Below are 16,371 nucleotides of genomic sequence, written 5' to 3' on the forward strand. Positions count from 1 at the left end.
AGTGTATGCTTTGGTTACTGAAGTGGGCAGTGTCAGAAATGCCCCCTCACCCAAGCAGTGACCATAGAGGATAGCTGATACTTGTTTGGTTTGTCAATATAAATTGGATGTGCCACTGTGTCAATAACGAAAAACATATTTAAACAAAAAATGGTTGTCGACCATTAGTGATGACAGCAATGATTAGGTGGGAAACCACAGTTTTGATACATTTATAAATTTTTGTGATATTCTGGTAAATATTGCAATTACACTTCAACAGCACTAAACCATCCTGCATACCTGTAGTATCTGCAGGTTCTGGAATAAGCCGACTCTCTTCTTGGAAATTACCCATAACGAAGCCTGCAGGTTATATTTACTTACAGAATAAAACTGTAATTCCCATTAGTAATTACTAATATTGTCACATCACTCAACCTTTCAATAAATCAGGGCACTGTATCACAGCAGTAGAAAACAACAATGGTTAAACTATCACCTAAGTCGTCTTTCTTGCCCAAATATCCAAATAACTACCAATCTATCTGTGTTTGCTGTATCTGGGACATATCATTGAGACTCTATTTTTTCCTTCTTCAAGGACATCCTTCATTCTGCACCTTCTGTGCAGTAGCACAGAGTTATTGGTCATACCTCTCCTTCATCTTTGGAGGCTGTTTGATCTGGGTGATGTTGGCATACTCGTTTTGGTAGATCTTTCATTGGTCTTCAACACCACTGATAATGTACTGTTGGTGGACGGACTGATGAAAATTAGCATTGATGATCATTCTCAGATTACTTTTCTTCCTACATTTAAATCAGCTTTATGCGGAGTTCACTGTGACGTCCCCAAGGGATCCACACTATCACTATTCCTTTTTTAAAGTTGACATGCTTCTTCTAGCTTCATTACTGAGCTACATGGGCATACAATTTAACATGGATGCCAGTAATACACAGTTGCTGTTCAACTTAACTAATTCAAAAGATGTCTCATACACAGGATATTTTGGCCTATACTCTATCACCTTACGTAAATGGATGGCACTAAACTTTCTCAAATTAAATTCAAAACAGAGCTCCTCACTACATAATACTCTTTTCCAACCAAACAAAATAGTAGTTTAGCTGAGGTTTATAATTGCAACAGAAATAGATCTGAATTAATTTATGAATTCAGATATGCAGCATATTCCAGCGATGGTACATGTATCTTTCTGTAAAAAGCACATTAAAAATAGGTGTGTGCAACATTCATATAATTTGCTTTTCCGTAGTTACACAAAATTTCTAAAACATGACACAGAATTATCCATAATTATGCAAAATGTGAAACCATGATTTAGTGCTATGTTTTATAGCAAAATGCCACCTCACATCTAGCACACAAAAAAAGCAAAATAATGTACAAAAAGCACATGTGATTAAAATAGCAGCCACTCATGTTCAAATTATTCCTGTAGTGTGTGCTAATTTTTTGGGAAGTTTGTTGCTAAACTCCTATTTAGTCATCTCCTAACTGAAACCAATATTTGCCTGGCTTCATATATAAATTACCGAAAGGTTGCACAGCCATAGATAAGAGCTTGGCCTTATATTTATTTGCAAAACAGGACATCTTTTTATGACGGCTTCTAGATGCATTTATGCATTCTGGTCATCTGTTTGATGAAGGTACCTGCGTCATTCTATAGATAAGATGAGCACGATAGAACATTATATTAATCTTTATTTCATTAAGAATTTAAGAGGCCTGGCTTGGGTCAGGCTTTGCCTGATGAAACAGGGATCTGCCAGAATTTTTTTATTGGTATCCGATTGAAAGAGAGGTGCATTTTAATTACCCTTCTCTTTAATCTGTATGTTGCAGATTTTCCTGTGCAAATGGCAAAAGTAAGAATGTCTCCAACCCAGTTGGGTAAAATACCTTTCAAAATCTTGCCATCTAGCAAATACATACTAACGTGAAGGAATTTGTATTTGACACATACTGACATGTTTGAATCTGGGCTCATCCACTGAGATTGTTCATCCTCCTGAACTTTATAAAACAGTACCACTGAGCTGGATAACGACAACGATCTTAATAGTTTTAAAAGACCCTTCAGCGTGACCATGTACTGTATACATGCACAATAGGTCATGTTATTTAGGAAGGGATGCAATATCTCTATACATTTTCATGAGTCAGTAGACAGAGTTGCCAACTTGCCCAATTTCACTCAGAAGATGTTTTTAGTTCATACTTTTGATTATTTTCTCATTATGAGCATAGTACAGCAAACCACCACATTTGGGGCTTGTTGAAATTGAATCCAAAACAAAAAGGGCCTGATTTAGAACTCAGCTGACGGGTTATTCTGTCACAACGGCGACAGATATCCCATCCGCTGGAATCTAAATCTTTATAGATCATAATGGGATTTAGATTTCAGGGGACAGGATATCCATCACGGTAATGACGGAGTAACGTGTCCGCAGAGTTCTAAATCAGGCCTGAAGTCATTTGTCAGTTCTTGGTAAATATCCTTCAAATGAGGAGCCCACTCTGTTTCCTTCAGAACAGCAGCTTCATGTGAGAAATGTTGTGAATAATACCTTTGGCTAAAGAAGGGGTACACTCACGTAAAAATGGCCATCTGGCAACTCATGTCTATATAATTAATTAGTGCAAACATCACATGTTGCGGTCACACCCCTGTTTGACGTGTCCAGTCTCTTCCAGGCTCAATAGGAAGGGCAAGTTTTCAGCTCTGTAAAAATGAATTTTATAGTGCAGAATAGGTCCCGTGCGTTTGCATGTTTTACTTCAAGATACATTTTTTTTAATGAGGAGAACATTTCACTTAATAGCTGTCATGTCACCTTTTGTAGTTATTTATCACTCTTACTGTTATGAGTGAGAAAGTCTGAAAGGGCTAGCAAACTCTAAAATTGCTAACATTGATAAAAAAAGACATAGAACTAACATATATGGTCCGCTTGACAATGTGATGTAAGGGAGAGAATCGCTGGGCTACAATGTATACACCCTTTCAACTCACCCACCCTTTCAATCCACCTTATTTACCTATATGGTACACTAGCAGGCACTTCTATGATTCAGCTAGTTCTAAAGGAAAAATCACACAGTGACATATTGACGTTTGCGTTTTTTGTTTTTCTTCTATTCCAGCCTTAATAGCCCTACTGAGAGATGGAGAGAGTCTTGAGGATCTGATGAAGTTGTCGCCGGAAGAACTGCTCCTTAGATGGGCCAACTATCACCTTGAGAATGCTGGCTGCAACAAGATTAACAACTTTAGTTCAGATATTAAGGTAAATAATGCAACTAGGGCCAAATATCATCTTTCTACCGTATCACTGTGAAGTCACATTGATAATATGAAGATGTTAAAAATATTCTGGGGTGAGCCTGAAGATATCTAGTGTTGGTGCTTGTAACAAATCCTCAACCAGCCCATCAATTCAGGACTCGCAATGGGTAGCACCTGACATACCTGACTTGTTTTGGTTAGTCTTTGCTCTGTCTGTACTTTCTGTGTCTGATCCAAGGGGCATTAGTGCTGTGGCATGTACAGGAAGTCAGCATAGTTTTAATATCTCCATGTAAATCTTGTAGTTTAAATTCTTTATCCTGTCCATTGCCTATCAGCATCAAACAGTTGACTGCTAAAGGGCAATAAGTGGACTTGTGATCAACCATGTAAAGTTATCAAGGGTCAAAGGAGGTGACTTTCACTACCACTAGCAGTTTGGTGAACAAATGATTGCGAATCAGACTATGGCACTTTGATTCTTTTACAGTTGCTATGATAGGCTTTTGTCCTATTGCCTACTATATGGCCTCTTCGCAGTCCAACTATGTATTCTTCTGAATCTAGAAAGAAAGTCATAGGTTAACTTACTTCACAATGGAGATTCTTATAAGACTTATTGTTTCTGCTTCTTGAAGTGCATTTCCTTACTTAACTTTCTGAGGAGATAACCAACACTGATTTTACCTTTTTCTTTCTATTGCAGTAGTATTGTGTGAAAAGTCTAACCTACTTACGTTTAGTCTGAAGCATAATATGGTTTCACTTTAGCATAGTCAGATGATTACAAACACATTGATTGTTCATCATAGCACAGACAGTTCTTTACAGTTAGAATGAACATTAATAGAACACAACTAAACGTTCTGACCTAGAAGAACCCAGAAGTAGCTCCTATCTGCTTCCAAATCCCATTTTAAGATCACAATATTGAAGACCCAACTTTCAAATTCCCAGTTCCATCATGTCATGTGAAAGACAACACCATCGCTCGTCATCCCAATTATTAACATCATTCTGAACTCATTCTTCACGGCAATCTTAAATTCAAAACTTTGAAGATACATTGGGGCTTTTGCATTACACACGCTATAATCTCATACTAAATTGATATTTCTGTAACACTCAAAGTTTTGTTAGAACTGACATTCCAGTTCTGCATTATGGCTTAAATGCATTGGGCACAGGGGCTTAATGTTCAAATATGTCTTCCAGGGTGGTATACTTTGGTTCACAATATGAAACTGATATTACCCTGTCCAATCCTTAATAAGAGGATCTTGCTTGGGCTGTTGGAGACTATCTTGCAATACCTCAAGTGCACAAATTATTTTCTTCAGCTGATGTCATTTGAGCTTTCTAAGAATATGGCGGTCATTACGAACGTGGCGGTGTGTCCCGCCATGCCGGCGATGGCGGGTAAAACTGCCAGCATGCGGACCACACCGCTACATAAAGAACCCCATGAGGGCCGCCATTGGCATTCCTCACTCACCGCCAGGCTGCCTCCGTCAGGCAGCCTGGCGGCGGTCGGAAACATTATCCGACAGGGCAGTGGTGCCACCAGCCTTTCCCTGGCGGGTTTCCAAGCCAGGGAGAGGCTGGTGGAAGGGGTGCACCGGGGCACCCCTGGGGGCCCCTACACTGCCCATACACTTGGCATGGGCAGTGCAGGGGCCCCGGGGCAGTGCCCCATCGCGCAGGCCACTGCCCGATTTTCGGGCAGTGATCTGTGCAACGGGTGCAGCTGCACCCGCCACACAGAGGCATTGGCGGCGGCTCAATGTCCCGGCTAGGCCCTCTTGTGAGCCGGCGGGCACGAACAATGTTTCCGCCATCCCACAGGAATGTTCTTTATGCGGCCGGTGGGGATCCGGGAACGCTGGCGGTCAGTGTTGTGACCGCCAGCATGAACACAGCTGTTTTTACCGCTTTGTTCATAATGAGGGCCTATATGTCTAATATGTCAGAAGCCTAAGGGCTTCTGCAAATGGCCATATATTTTGTTCTTGCTTATTTCAGTCTTTCAGCATCCTCTTTGGTAGTCAGGCAAGTAAATTGAAGATCTTGATATGCCCTCAATCAAAGCTATAAAAGAATACTTTCATGAACAGCTTCCCCAACTCTGATCACCGCTCTGTAAGCAAAGTTACAGGAACATCAAATTGACTGCTTACCAAATACCCGGTGCAACCAGGCTCATGGTGTGATTTAGACATTTGCCAACAGGATATTCCATCACAAACGTGGTGAATAGTTTGCTTGCCATATTAAAAGTATCACATGTTTTAATACACTTGCAATACACCAAACAGGATACCCAATATGTTTAAGACGGAATATCCCAGTCCACCAAACTCCAAATAAGGTCCCAAGTAGCCTATGTAGCTAGAGACCGAAAAAGATAGTGAGAGAGGGAGGGAGGGAGAGAAAGAGAGAGAAAGAGAGAGAGAGACTTTCCGGGTGAGCCAAAATCTGTTCCAGCACTTGCAGTGCATACCGCCTTATATAAAAATAAATGCTGAGCCCAACTACCCCATGACTCCCAAAACCTTACCTTATCCACACACCAAATATGTCAGCAAAATGCACAAATATTTCCCTATCAAGGCCTTCAGCTCTGGAACAGCCTCTCACTTGACATAGGATCCCACCATAACCTCATCATCAGAAATGGCCTCCCGTTTTTCCACCATCAAAATCTGTAACAGTGCTCATCTTGTAATGGTGAACAATTCTTCTTCTCTGTAGACAGATAGGAGTGCAATACATAAAACACATTAGGGAGAGTCTGACAAAACTGTAACAAATTGTTGATTCCACACAAGTACAACAAATATTCTGGAATCTTACATCAGCTTAAATCTTGTTTTTAGGCAAGAGTGTAAAATACTATGTTGGCTCTTGGGAAGTGACACAAAATAATGATAAATTCTGTATCTCAGATAAAAAGAGCAAGCAATGTGGATATAATTCTGAAAAAACTTGTCTTGTGTTTCTGAATTCTGCACAAAAAATCTACTCAGTCGAAATGAGTGGTTGCTGTCAATAGAACCCATGTGGTGCTTGTATTACCGCAGGACAATGAAAAAGAACAACTTCACCAATATTTATAGGAGCAATCAGTTTGTTTTTAAACATGTATTTGGTGGTATCCAAATGTGCCAGTTAACATGCAGAATTTCAACTTATTCTAGTTTAATCCTAGTTACTTTGTGCAAAGTTTCCTGGCTGCTTCTCTATGATTTTATTGAGTCTGCCATAGTTTGAAACACTAGCACTAACTTTTGGGAGTTTTGGGTTGGAGAGAAAATGCATCTAGCATGAGTTGAGCTGAGGGTATTTAAATAGAAAACTATGGGCGTGTTTTATCATTTGGTAGACAGCCTGTGGTTACGCCAGGGGGACAGAGTAAATTACTCTGCCCATGGTGGAGGGGCTGCTCACCAAATTTCTAAGTGATTGCGAAGCAAGTGGTCATTCCTAATGCATTGACAGGAACCGCCATCATGGCGGCTCCTGTCAATGCATTTTGCTGTTTGGTGCAGGACTATTTCAGCATGACGCAGTCCTACACCAAACAGTTTTCGTTTTTAATTCTCAAAAATAATTATCGAAAAAGGATATTCCTATTTAAAATAAAAAGGTAATGCTCCCTTCTCCATGCGAGTCATCTCCAGTAGCAGGGAGCATTATTTGCTTTTTACTACCCCTCACCACCAGGGTTTTCCTGGCAGTGACAGACAGTAAAAAACATGGCTACATATCCACCCATACTGATTGGGTGGGCGGCCATGTAGCCACTTCTCCAAAGGTTTGTACTCCGTTGGGCCGTCGTAAAAGTTTGGCTACAGCAGAGATGGAATAGTTTCCGCTTTGGCCAGACTTAAGGTCTGCCTGCAATTAAGGTTGGCAGGTGGACCAACATATTATTGACATGTAGGGAACTAAGTCACCATTGCAATGGAGTACCCTGTCCACCAATGTATAATTCAAGCTCTATATGTGAAGAGATTGCAACATGTCATATTTTAGATATATGCTAACTAGCTTTATCCTTGGTCTCTGGATCCCCTATTGAAACTCTTGCACTAACTCATACAGCTGGGTAGCTACTCGTGTGGATGCTGAGGCTATTTAAAGGGGCCCTTCGCACTGTGTAACATCCCATAAAAGGTTGCTTTAAAATGAGCAATTCAATTCTAACTTTCAGATCAAATAAATTGTGACTTGTGTCCATTATTCGGTTTCATCCTAGGACTCCAAGGCCTATTACCACCTTCTCAACCAGGTAGCACCAAAGGGAGATGAAGATGGCCTCCCCCCTATCGATATTGACATGACAGGACTCAGGGTAAGTAGTGTTGAATCAGTATGTTTGGTTGCTTTTCATCACAATATTAAAAGTATACTTTAGTGAATCTTTCAAAATTCAGAGCGTGAACTTATTAGGATTTTGCACATGGCAAAAAAGGTAAGATTTTGCAACATGAAGTTACTTGTTTTTACTTAGTTGACTTTGTTCTTTGGTTTTACAAAGGTTTAAAAAACATATGCCAGCAAAGTCAACATTTCTTTAACAATGAACATTTTGTACTTGTCTGCCCAGTATTGACTCATTTACAGTTAAAAGACTAAAGGCCAGGTTCACAGTTTGGCAGAAGGATTATTCCATCACAAAGCTCCACCTGCCAAACGGTAAATCAGGATGCTAGAAGATTTCTGAAAAACAATCTGCAGCATGGGACGCTGTAAGTGAGGAGTGCTATAAAGGGACACTAGCTTGCTACTTTGCCAAACCACAAATTTCCTCCTTTTATACTATATATTCCACCTTTCCTTCACTACCAACCATCTGCCCACCACCACTGGTCATTAGTCAAATGTAAACCTTTAGTCACACCACTTCCCCAACATATGAAAGACAGGAAGACATGCTCTCTAAAGAAAAAGTAAATATTGTTCAAGCGTTACAAGGGACCCAGTCTGTTTCCCATAGAAGAAATCATTAACTCAACATAAATGTGCCTGCCTAAAGTGCAATGAAGTGACCTCCTAGTCACCTAGTGGCATGTGTGGTGCTGTTGAAAACATCAGTCTGTTTACTTTTTTTTCCTTTCAAGCTCTATGTGTCGATTAAGGCTTAATGGTGGGTTGCTGTAAGGCTCCAAGAAAACTATCTTGTAGTTCTTATAACAATATAGGTTACTTATTGTTACTTATTCAATCTGCATGCAGTGACATATGTATTTGTTCACAGAGTGCATTTTAGGGCTTATAGAGAAGGGCTATGTTGTGTTAAGATGTTTTTCTTATTTGTGTTACAATTCATTACCTTCAGCCTATTCCCCCTTAGGTGAAATGGAGATTGTCTTGGAGAGTGACATAAGACTTCATTATTGTGGCTATCTTTCTGTGGCACTTATTACCTTGTCGTAACATTGTTTAACTTTTGCCAAAAATATAACTTTCAATTGATTCTTTTTTTCTCTCTAATTTGATAGTCTCGGATCATTGCTTAGTGCTTGCTAATATTACATCAGTACCACAGACCTACAGAGTTGGTTACCTTTTTAACTCATTTTTCCCTACAGTTAAGGTTTTATTGCCATAGGGGAAATATATTTTTCCAGTGACCCCTCACTACCTCTGAGGATGGTATCAATCTTGTTAAGTGACAGGCTGCTTAAGTGACACTCTTTTATCAATGTCCCTCGACATCAGGCACAATGCCTTTAAGCATTAGAGTATGGAGCTTTTCCCACTGGTTGTCACTTAAGCTCATATCACCAAAGTACTCCCCAATATATATCCTCTTGACTCTCCGTAGGTGGAGGGCATGGCTTGTCTTGGATTCATGTGGTTTTAATTAGATATATTACAAACTGGGTGTTTTGAAAAAGCAATAAGTGAGAAAACAAATATTGTAAAGGATATAGATATGAACAAAAGGAAATCAGGTAGGGTGAGTGTTAATTTTAGGTTTATGATTAGCGGTAGCGGATAGAGCTGCAGGTAAAGTTATGAATGGGTAGAAATAGAGTTAAGGTTAAGTAGAGGTTAGTTTTGGGATGAGGGATCAGGATAGTGTGAGAGTGAAGATGACTAAAGTGAAAAAGCCCATTTTAATACAAATATGCACTTCTGAACCATTTGCATTCAAATATTTTGATAAAGTTAAATGATTTTCAAAGTAACTGCTTAAACTATGCATATCGAATATTTTGGCTACTATATTGAGGGTGTGGCATCCTTGGTTATTTCAATAGGACTTCAAAAATTTAAGGCACATCATTGCATCATCTCCTCTAAACAGTAAATAGACATGCTCAATAGATTACTTGCCAGCATTGTTCCAAGAGGTCAAAGGCTGGTTTGTACCTGCAATGTTCGTTCTAAAGGTCCATTGGTATCTATTGCTTTTTTTGAGACAGCTTAATTTTCAGATTATGATGAGACCGGCAACATAATCATAAAACTATATTGCACATAGGAAAAATCTCCATCATTCATCTTCAGCTTGAAACTGACAAGTGCTTTGCAGGCTTTCCCATATGGATTTTGTGATTATACTCTGCCTACAGAGGTTTTTTAGGATTGTATTTCTCCTTAGTTGCTATTCTGCCCAACATGTGTGAAGAACATCATCTTACTGTACCATAGGCAATGTCACTAACAAAAGCCAGGCCTTTACTGCTGCAACACTGAGACAGTAAGAAGGGCGAGGGTAACTGGAGCCAGTAGCTTTCCTTCAATTATAGTTCTAGAACCTCATAGTGGCTACGTTGCAAATAGAGAAACACATAAGTAAATTAAGTTGTAGGTAGCAAGTGACATCCTGCCACCTGCGTATGCCATATTCATACCCATGTGAATCTTTATAGCATCATCCATGTCATCTGTTCTCTTGTGTACTGTTCTGTATAATGTTGCAATGTTATGCCTATGGTTTTCTTATTACTCTCTATTGTTTATGGTAGTGTGTCCATAATATATGATTACAACACACCCTTACTCATTGTTCACAAAGTTTACTTGATGTATTTTCTTGTGCATAAAATTCCCACTAGCTATCTATTCCCCCTAGCTGGTATGTACCCAGCGTTTCATCTTCCTCTACTGGCTACAAGTTGATTACAGTTGGAGTACAAGTCCATTCATCTTTTCTGCAGGAGTGATTTCTGCAGGAGTGATTTCATCTGTGTTATCGACTAATTAGTCCAATTTGACACAGGTAGCTAGCTCACTGTCGTGTGTTTCTTGGTAGATTTGGTAGATGATCATATAACAGATGGACTAACTCTCTTTAGTCTAGTAAGGACACAAATAATGAAGGTGAGGAGGTGATGCTTTGATTAAGTATCAGTAATCTTCACGGGTCTGTTTCAATATTCAATTCGATTTAAAATATTTATTATGTTTTGAAATAAAACCATAAAAGTAAACATAACGATTTCTTAGCGTACAACGAATACCTCATCATATCGATGTTTCATCTAACATAAAACACTAATAATAAGTGCAAAATATATCACAATTTGTTAAGATATTTTAAGGCTCATCATAGATAAAGTGTACAGAGATAGCAAAATATAAAATATATTACTAAAATGACAAAATTACTAGCACTAGGAGCAGAATATCACACAATTCAAAAAACAACTCATCATCAGTAAGGAACTAAAAGTAGCAGCATGAACCTACAGTGGCAAGATATAAGGTCAGCCAACTCATTATGAAGTGCAAATGTGATTTATACGTTAAATCAGTCCAATAGGTCACAAAGTGCTAGTGCACATTTATGCATTTGAATTGGTCTAATTAAAACTTGACTTTGACTAAAGCAATTACCGCTCTATATAGACCCCATAACTCCGAAAGAGACTTTGGCGGTCATTCCAACCCTGGCGGTCCGAGACCGCCAGGGTTGGGGACCGCGGGAGCACCGCCAACAGGCTGGCGGTGCTCCTATGGGCATTCTGACCGCGGCGGTACAGCCGCGGTCAGTGACGGAAAACCGGCAGTGTACCGCCGGTTTTCCGCTGCCCTGGGGAATCCTCCATGGCAGCGCAACTTGCTGCGCCGCCATGGGGATTCCGACCGCCATCCTGTTCCTGGCGGTTTCGGCCGCCAGGAACAGGATGGCGGTATGGGGTGTGGTGGGTACCCTGGGGGCCCCTGCAGTGCCCATAAGATTTTCAGGGCCCCAATAAGGGCCCCAATAAGATTTTCAGTGTCTGCCATGCAGACACTGAAAATCGCGACGGGTGCAACTGCACCCGTCGCACCCCTTCCACTCCGCCGGCTCCATTCGGAGGCGGCATCCTCGTGGAAGGGTGTTTCCCGCTGGGCTGGCGGGCGGCCTTCTGGCGGTCGCCCGCCAGCCCAGCGGGAAACCCAGAATAACCGCGGCGGTCTTCTGACCGCGCAGCGGTATTCTGGTGGCCCCCGCCGGCCCTGCGGTTACCGCGGCCGGCGGGAGTCAGAATGACCCCCTTTGTGTTAATAAGGCCCACATATTAGCCACACAGCGCTATAAAACAAAATCCTCTGACTACGGTATGCTGTGTTAATATAAAATGAAGTGGTAAACCTGCTGAAACACAACTTTACAAGAGAATCACTACTGCATTAAAATCCCCCAGACCAGCGCTGTCCTGCTAATACCTTCATAAAAACAGAGGATTATGGCTAGACTACCAGCCTACTGTCCCACAATGGGCGCCAATTCGAAAATGTGAATGAATAAAGTATTAGGCCATTGATGAATCACTTATGATGCCTAAGAATGAGTGTTAGAAATTGGGTCACTGGTCGATTGGGATGTTAACCTTAGTCAAGCAGCAACCACAATACTAGTCAGGGTAAGTGTCAGGCAAGCACTAAATTAACCTTTCCTCACCCTCCGGTAGCTTGGTACAGAGCATTCAGGCTTAACGTAGAGTTAGTGTGTTAAGTATTTGGAAAACACTTCAAAGAGTAAAACAGTGAACACACCACACAAAAATATTCTAAACCAGGTTACAAAATAAGAGCAAATATTAATAACTAAAACAAGACCAAAATGACAAAAATCAAATAAGTAGAACTTAAGATATGAATTGTGAATGAATAACCAAACAATTGTGCTTAGGAACAAGAAGTGCCAACCGGGGACATCTAGTTGCGGCAGATTGGGACAAAGTCAAAGGTTTAAGCTGATCATGATGGAGCCCACTGAACCAAAGTACCTTAAAATCCTGAAGCGGGAACGTTGCATTGTTCTGAACCACACTGTCGAGGAATTGTGTCAATTTTCCCCACACAGTCGAGGAGATGCATCGAAGTTCCCCACGCAGCGGTGGTGATGCGTCAGTTCTGAGATCCAAAGGAGTTAGGGTGCTGGTGCCAGCTGCGTTGAGGCAATAAGCTTATTCTTATTACAGCGGACTGGCTGCAATGCAGTGCTCATCTTCGTCATTGAGGCTGCTGTTGATGGAGATGCAGGGACCTTGCGCTGAAGACAATGCTGCAGTGCTGGTTCCAAAGGTGATGCGCCAGTTCTGCCCACGCAGCAGCAGCGATGTGTCCCCTAAGGCCCACTTCCAATGGTTGTGGACTGGGTTGGACCACTTGGTAGGGCCAATTCACAAAAGTCAGAGGACCTTATTTAGATCTCAGCGGAGGGATTGCTCTGTTGCAACGGTTGCGGAGATCCTGTCTGCTGAAATCCAAATATCTGTGTTTTCTATGGTATTTAGATTTTGGCGGATGAGACGGAGCAACTCCTCCGCTGAGATCTAAATCAGGTCCAGAGTCCAGATGTAGAAGCAGGTTGGTTGGAAATCTTTTATGTCACTGAGACTTCAGATCAGGATACCAGTCAGCTGGTCCTTGGAGTCACTCTGGGTTCAAGTGATACAGGCCCAGTCCTACTCTCTCAGGCAGGGGGGAAGCAGGCAGCACAGCAAAGCAGAAGTACAGCACAGCAGAGGTCAAGCAGAGTGGCAGTTCTTCAGCAGCACAGCAGTTCTTCTTTCTGGCAGAGTAGGCCCAGGTCCAGATGTGTACTGAGTTTGGATGTCAGAGGTCCAGTACTTATACCCAGTTTGGGCTTTGAAGTGGAGGAGACTTTAAAGACAGGGCTTTGAAGTGCACAGAACTTGTGTTCGTCCTGCCATGGCTCCAGACTCACCAAAGGGGGGCCCGTGTTATGTGGACTGGACACAGCCTGTTCAGGTATATGAGACTGTGGCCAGCTTCTCCCTCCCATCCTGTCAGGATGGCCCATCAAGGCCCCTCAAGTCACACCTAAACTCCCATTGTGTTTGGCTGTCGTGGAGGAATACACAAAGACCAGCTGTCACTCACCTAAGACAAGTGATCAGAGACAAGTGGGAGTCACTAAACGGCTAAGGTGAGGAAAATACCACCTTTCTAGAAGTGGCATTTTCAGAATTGCAATTTAAAATTCAACTTCACCATAAGTTGTGATTTTAAATTGTGATTTCAGAGACACCAAACCTGAAAAACCGATCTCTTTCAGATTGTCAATGACACTTATAAGCTGTAATAAGATCATTCCAATGTTATCTTATGGGAGAGATAGGCCTTGCTGTAGTGAAAAACAACTTTCGGAGTGTTTCACTACCAGGACATGTAAAACTTTAAATACATTGCACCCTGCTCTCTAGGCTGTCCAGAGCCTACCCAGGAGTGACTATTCACGTTAAAAAGGAAGGTTTGGTCCTGGCAAAAGGTTTGTTTTGCCAGGTTGACATGGCAGTGTAAAACGGTATACACAGGCTCTACTGTGGCAGAGTGTGAGACATAGTTAGACGGCTACTTTAAGTGGGTGGCATGATAAGTGTTGCAGGGTCACAAGTAGCATTTAATTTACAGGACCTTGGCACAAGCAGTGCACTTTACTAGGGACTTATAGGTAAATTAAATATGCGAGTTGGGTATAAACCAATGTCACTATCTTTTAAGGAGAGAGCACAAGCATTAAAGCACTGGTTATCAATGGTAAAGTGCACAGAGTCCTAAAGCCAGCAAAAACGAGGTCAGAAAAAGTGGAGGAGGAAGGCAAAAGGTTTGGGGGTGACCCTGCAGAAAGGGCCATTTCTAACAGTGAGCTTAATGTGTATATTTGAGGTGCTTCCTAATACAAATGGCTTTCCATATAAAGGCGTCAACTCTAAAACCTGTGTTTGTATCCTCCAGGGAACACAGATATAAATAAGTGTTATTGTAGATCCTATTATTATTAGCTAAAACAATGGTTTTAAATAAAATTTCATAATTTCAGTATAAGAACTACAAAACAAAATGCAGTGCATTGTGCGTTGAGTCTATCTGTCATCACATGGACATTTAATAGTTGCCTCTGGCAATTGTTTCATTTTTTGAAAGGGTACCAGACCATGAGCTGTGTCCAGTCGTAGACGTGTCAGAATGAAACGGTGTTGCGTGTTAGATGTAAATATAAGATATTTCTGTAGGCCCTCAATTTGTGCCACAGAGAGGTATCTTACAACTGAGGGTATGGTAGTGTCTTCAGCACATCGAGCTTAAACCTTGCTTTTGAGAATTAAAAGCTTTGGCTTCCCTTTTACTAAAGTCTGTAATGCTGTCAGGTTCATCTTATAGTGGAAGATCATTAATCTATGTCATCTTTCTGGAGATATTCAAAAGGCACAGGATTCTCAATGCATTACCTAGTTGTAAACAATCCCTTATGATCCCTTATGATTGCTTTTGGAAAATCAGTCTCTTCTTTAAGCCAAATAGAGTGCCTTAGCTGGACAGGCTTAATTGCTAGTAGGTCTTCCAAATGTTGCATACCTAATTCCCTGGCTGCTACATAGGCTGATGTAGATTGTGTTCTATCAAGTAGTTGCCTAAGCAAATTAATCTCCTGCATTTGTAGAGTATTAATATCTGTAAAAGGCCATACCCCGCTGCCATAAAAATCTTCTGATACACATTTGGCTCTATAAATTGAGACCAACTCCAAAATTGGTTTTCAATGCAACTTAGTTGCAAACCTGCAAATACCCTTGCAGCTGTGGATCATCTTTAGCCTATTATTTTCAGTTTGTTTGGTCCAGACTCATTAGACTTAAAGAGTATGCTCAGATAAGAAAATTAAGTGACCATTTTAATGGATGTACCGTTGATGACAGGAGCACATGATTTACATGCCCCCTTTCCACATATCATCATGTAGATTTATTTTAGGTTTATTTTGTGTTCTCCTGCCTCCATAAATGCTGGGAGGTGATCCTTTAGTCTTTGCAGGCCATCTGCAGTCCTTGAAAATAGGACGGTGTCATCATCATTGCCTGCCTTTCCTTTCATTCGTGGAGAGTGGGCTGCCACTTCCTGGAGCAGACTATCCACACCATTTATAAATAAGGAGAACAAGAAGGGGGCCAATACACACCCTTGCTTAACCCCTCTATCCATGTTAAATGGTGAAGAGCACTCCCCATTAAGCCCACAGCACACCCTAGCTGATAAGTTCCTATATCGCTGCAATAATAATGGCACTATTTCTAATGGTGCTCCCATGAAGGACACAATTTGCCACGGGATTGAAAGGTTTACCAGATCATAACAGCTGGATAGGTCATCAAAACATAGGTGTATATGATCAGTCTTAGCCTTCAAATACTTCACTATGAGGAGATCTAAATTAACACACTATTCTACCATTCTCAGGCCCCTCCTGAATCCATACTGTGATTCTTTGAGGACCCTATTATCCTAATCTTTCTAGGATCATTCTACTCAAGATTTTGGTGGAAGAGTCCAGGAAGGAAATGGGGCAGTAACATTTAGGATCCCTTTTAGAGCCCCTTTTACAAATTAGAATTACCGGTGACTCTGCCCAAGTTGTCAGGCTATATACATTTACAGCCGCATTCAGTACTTGAGTCAAAATAGGAGCCCACAAATCCAGCAGATATTTATACACTTCAACCAGGACTCCATCTGGTCCTGCTGCTTTCCCACTTGCACTTTTCTTAATTGCTTTTACAACCTTATCTAAAGTGATCATTAGTGGCTGACTCCCACTAAGAGT

At 41.1% G+C, this 16,371-nt stretch overlaps 1 protein-coding gene across 2 annotated transcripts in view; it reads left to right on the top strand.

Moving 5' to 3' along the window:
* LCP1 (lymphocyte cytosolic protein 1) overlaps positions 1-16,371 on the top strand; it is a 200,284-nt gene that overhangs the window by 117,030 nt on the left and 66,883 nt on the right. For both annotated transcript variants that reach the window (XM_069205396.1, XM_069205394.1), the window contains 2 exons: positions 3,161-3,303; positions 7,561-7,656. In XM_069205396.1, coding sequence (XP_069061497.1) covers positions 3,161-3,303; positions 7,561-7,656 — 239 coding nt within the window. The remainder of the gene's footprint in view (positions 1-3,160; positions 3,304-7,560; positions 7,657-16,371) is intronic.

This window comes from Pleurodeles waltl, chromosome 8 (genome assembly GCF_031143425.1).
Source record: "Pleurodeles waltl isolate 20211129_DDA chromosome 8, aPleWal1.hap1.20221129, whole genome shotgun sequence".
Taxonomy (NCBI): Eukaryota; Metazoa; Chordata; class Amphibia; order Caudata; family Salamandridae; genus Pleurodeles; species Pleurodeles waltl.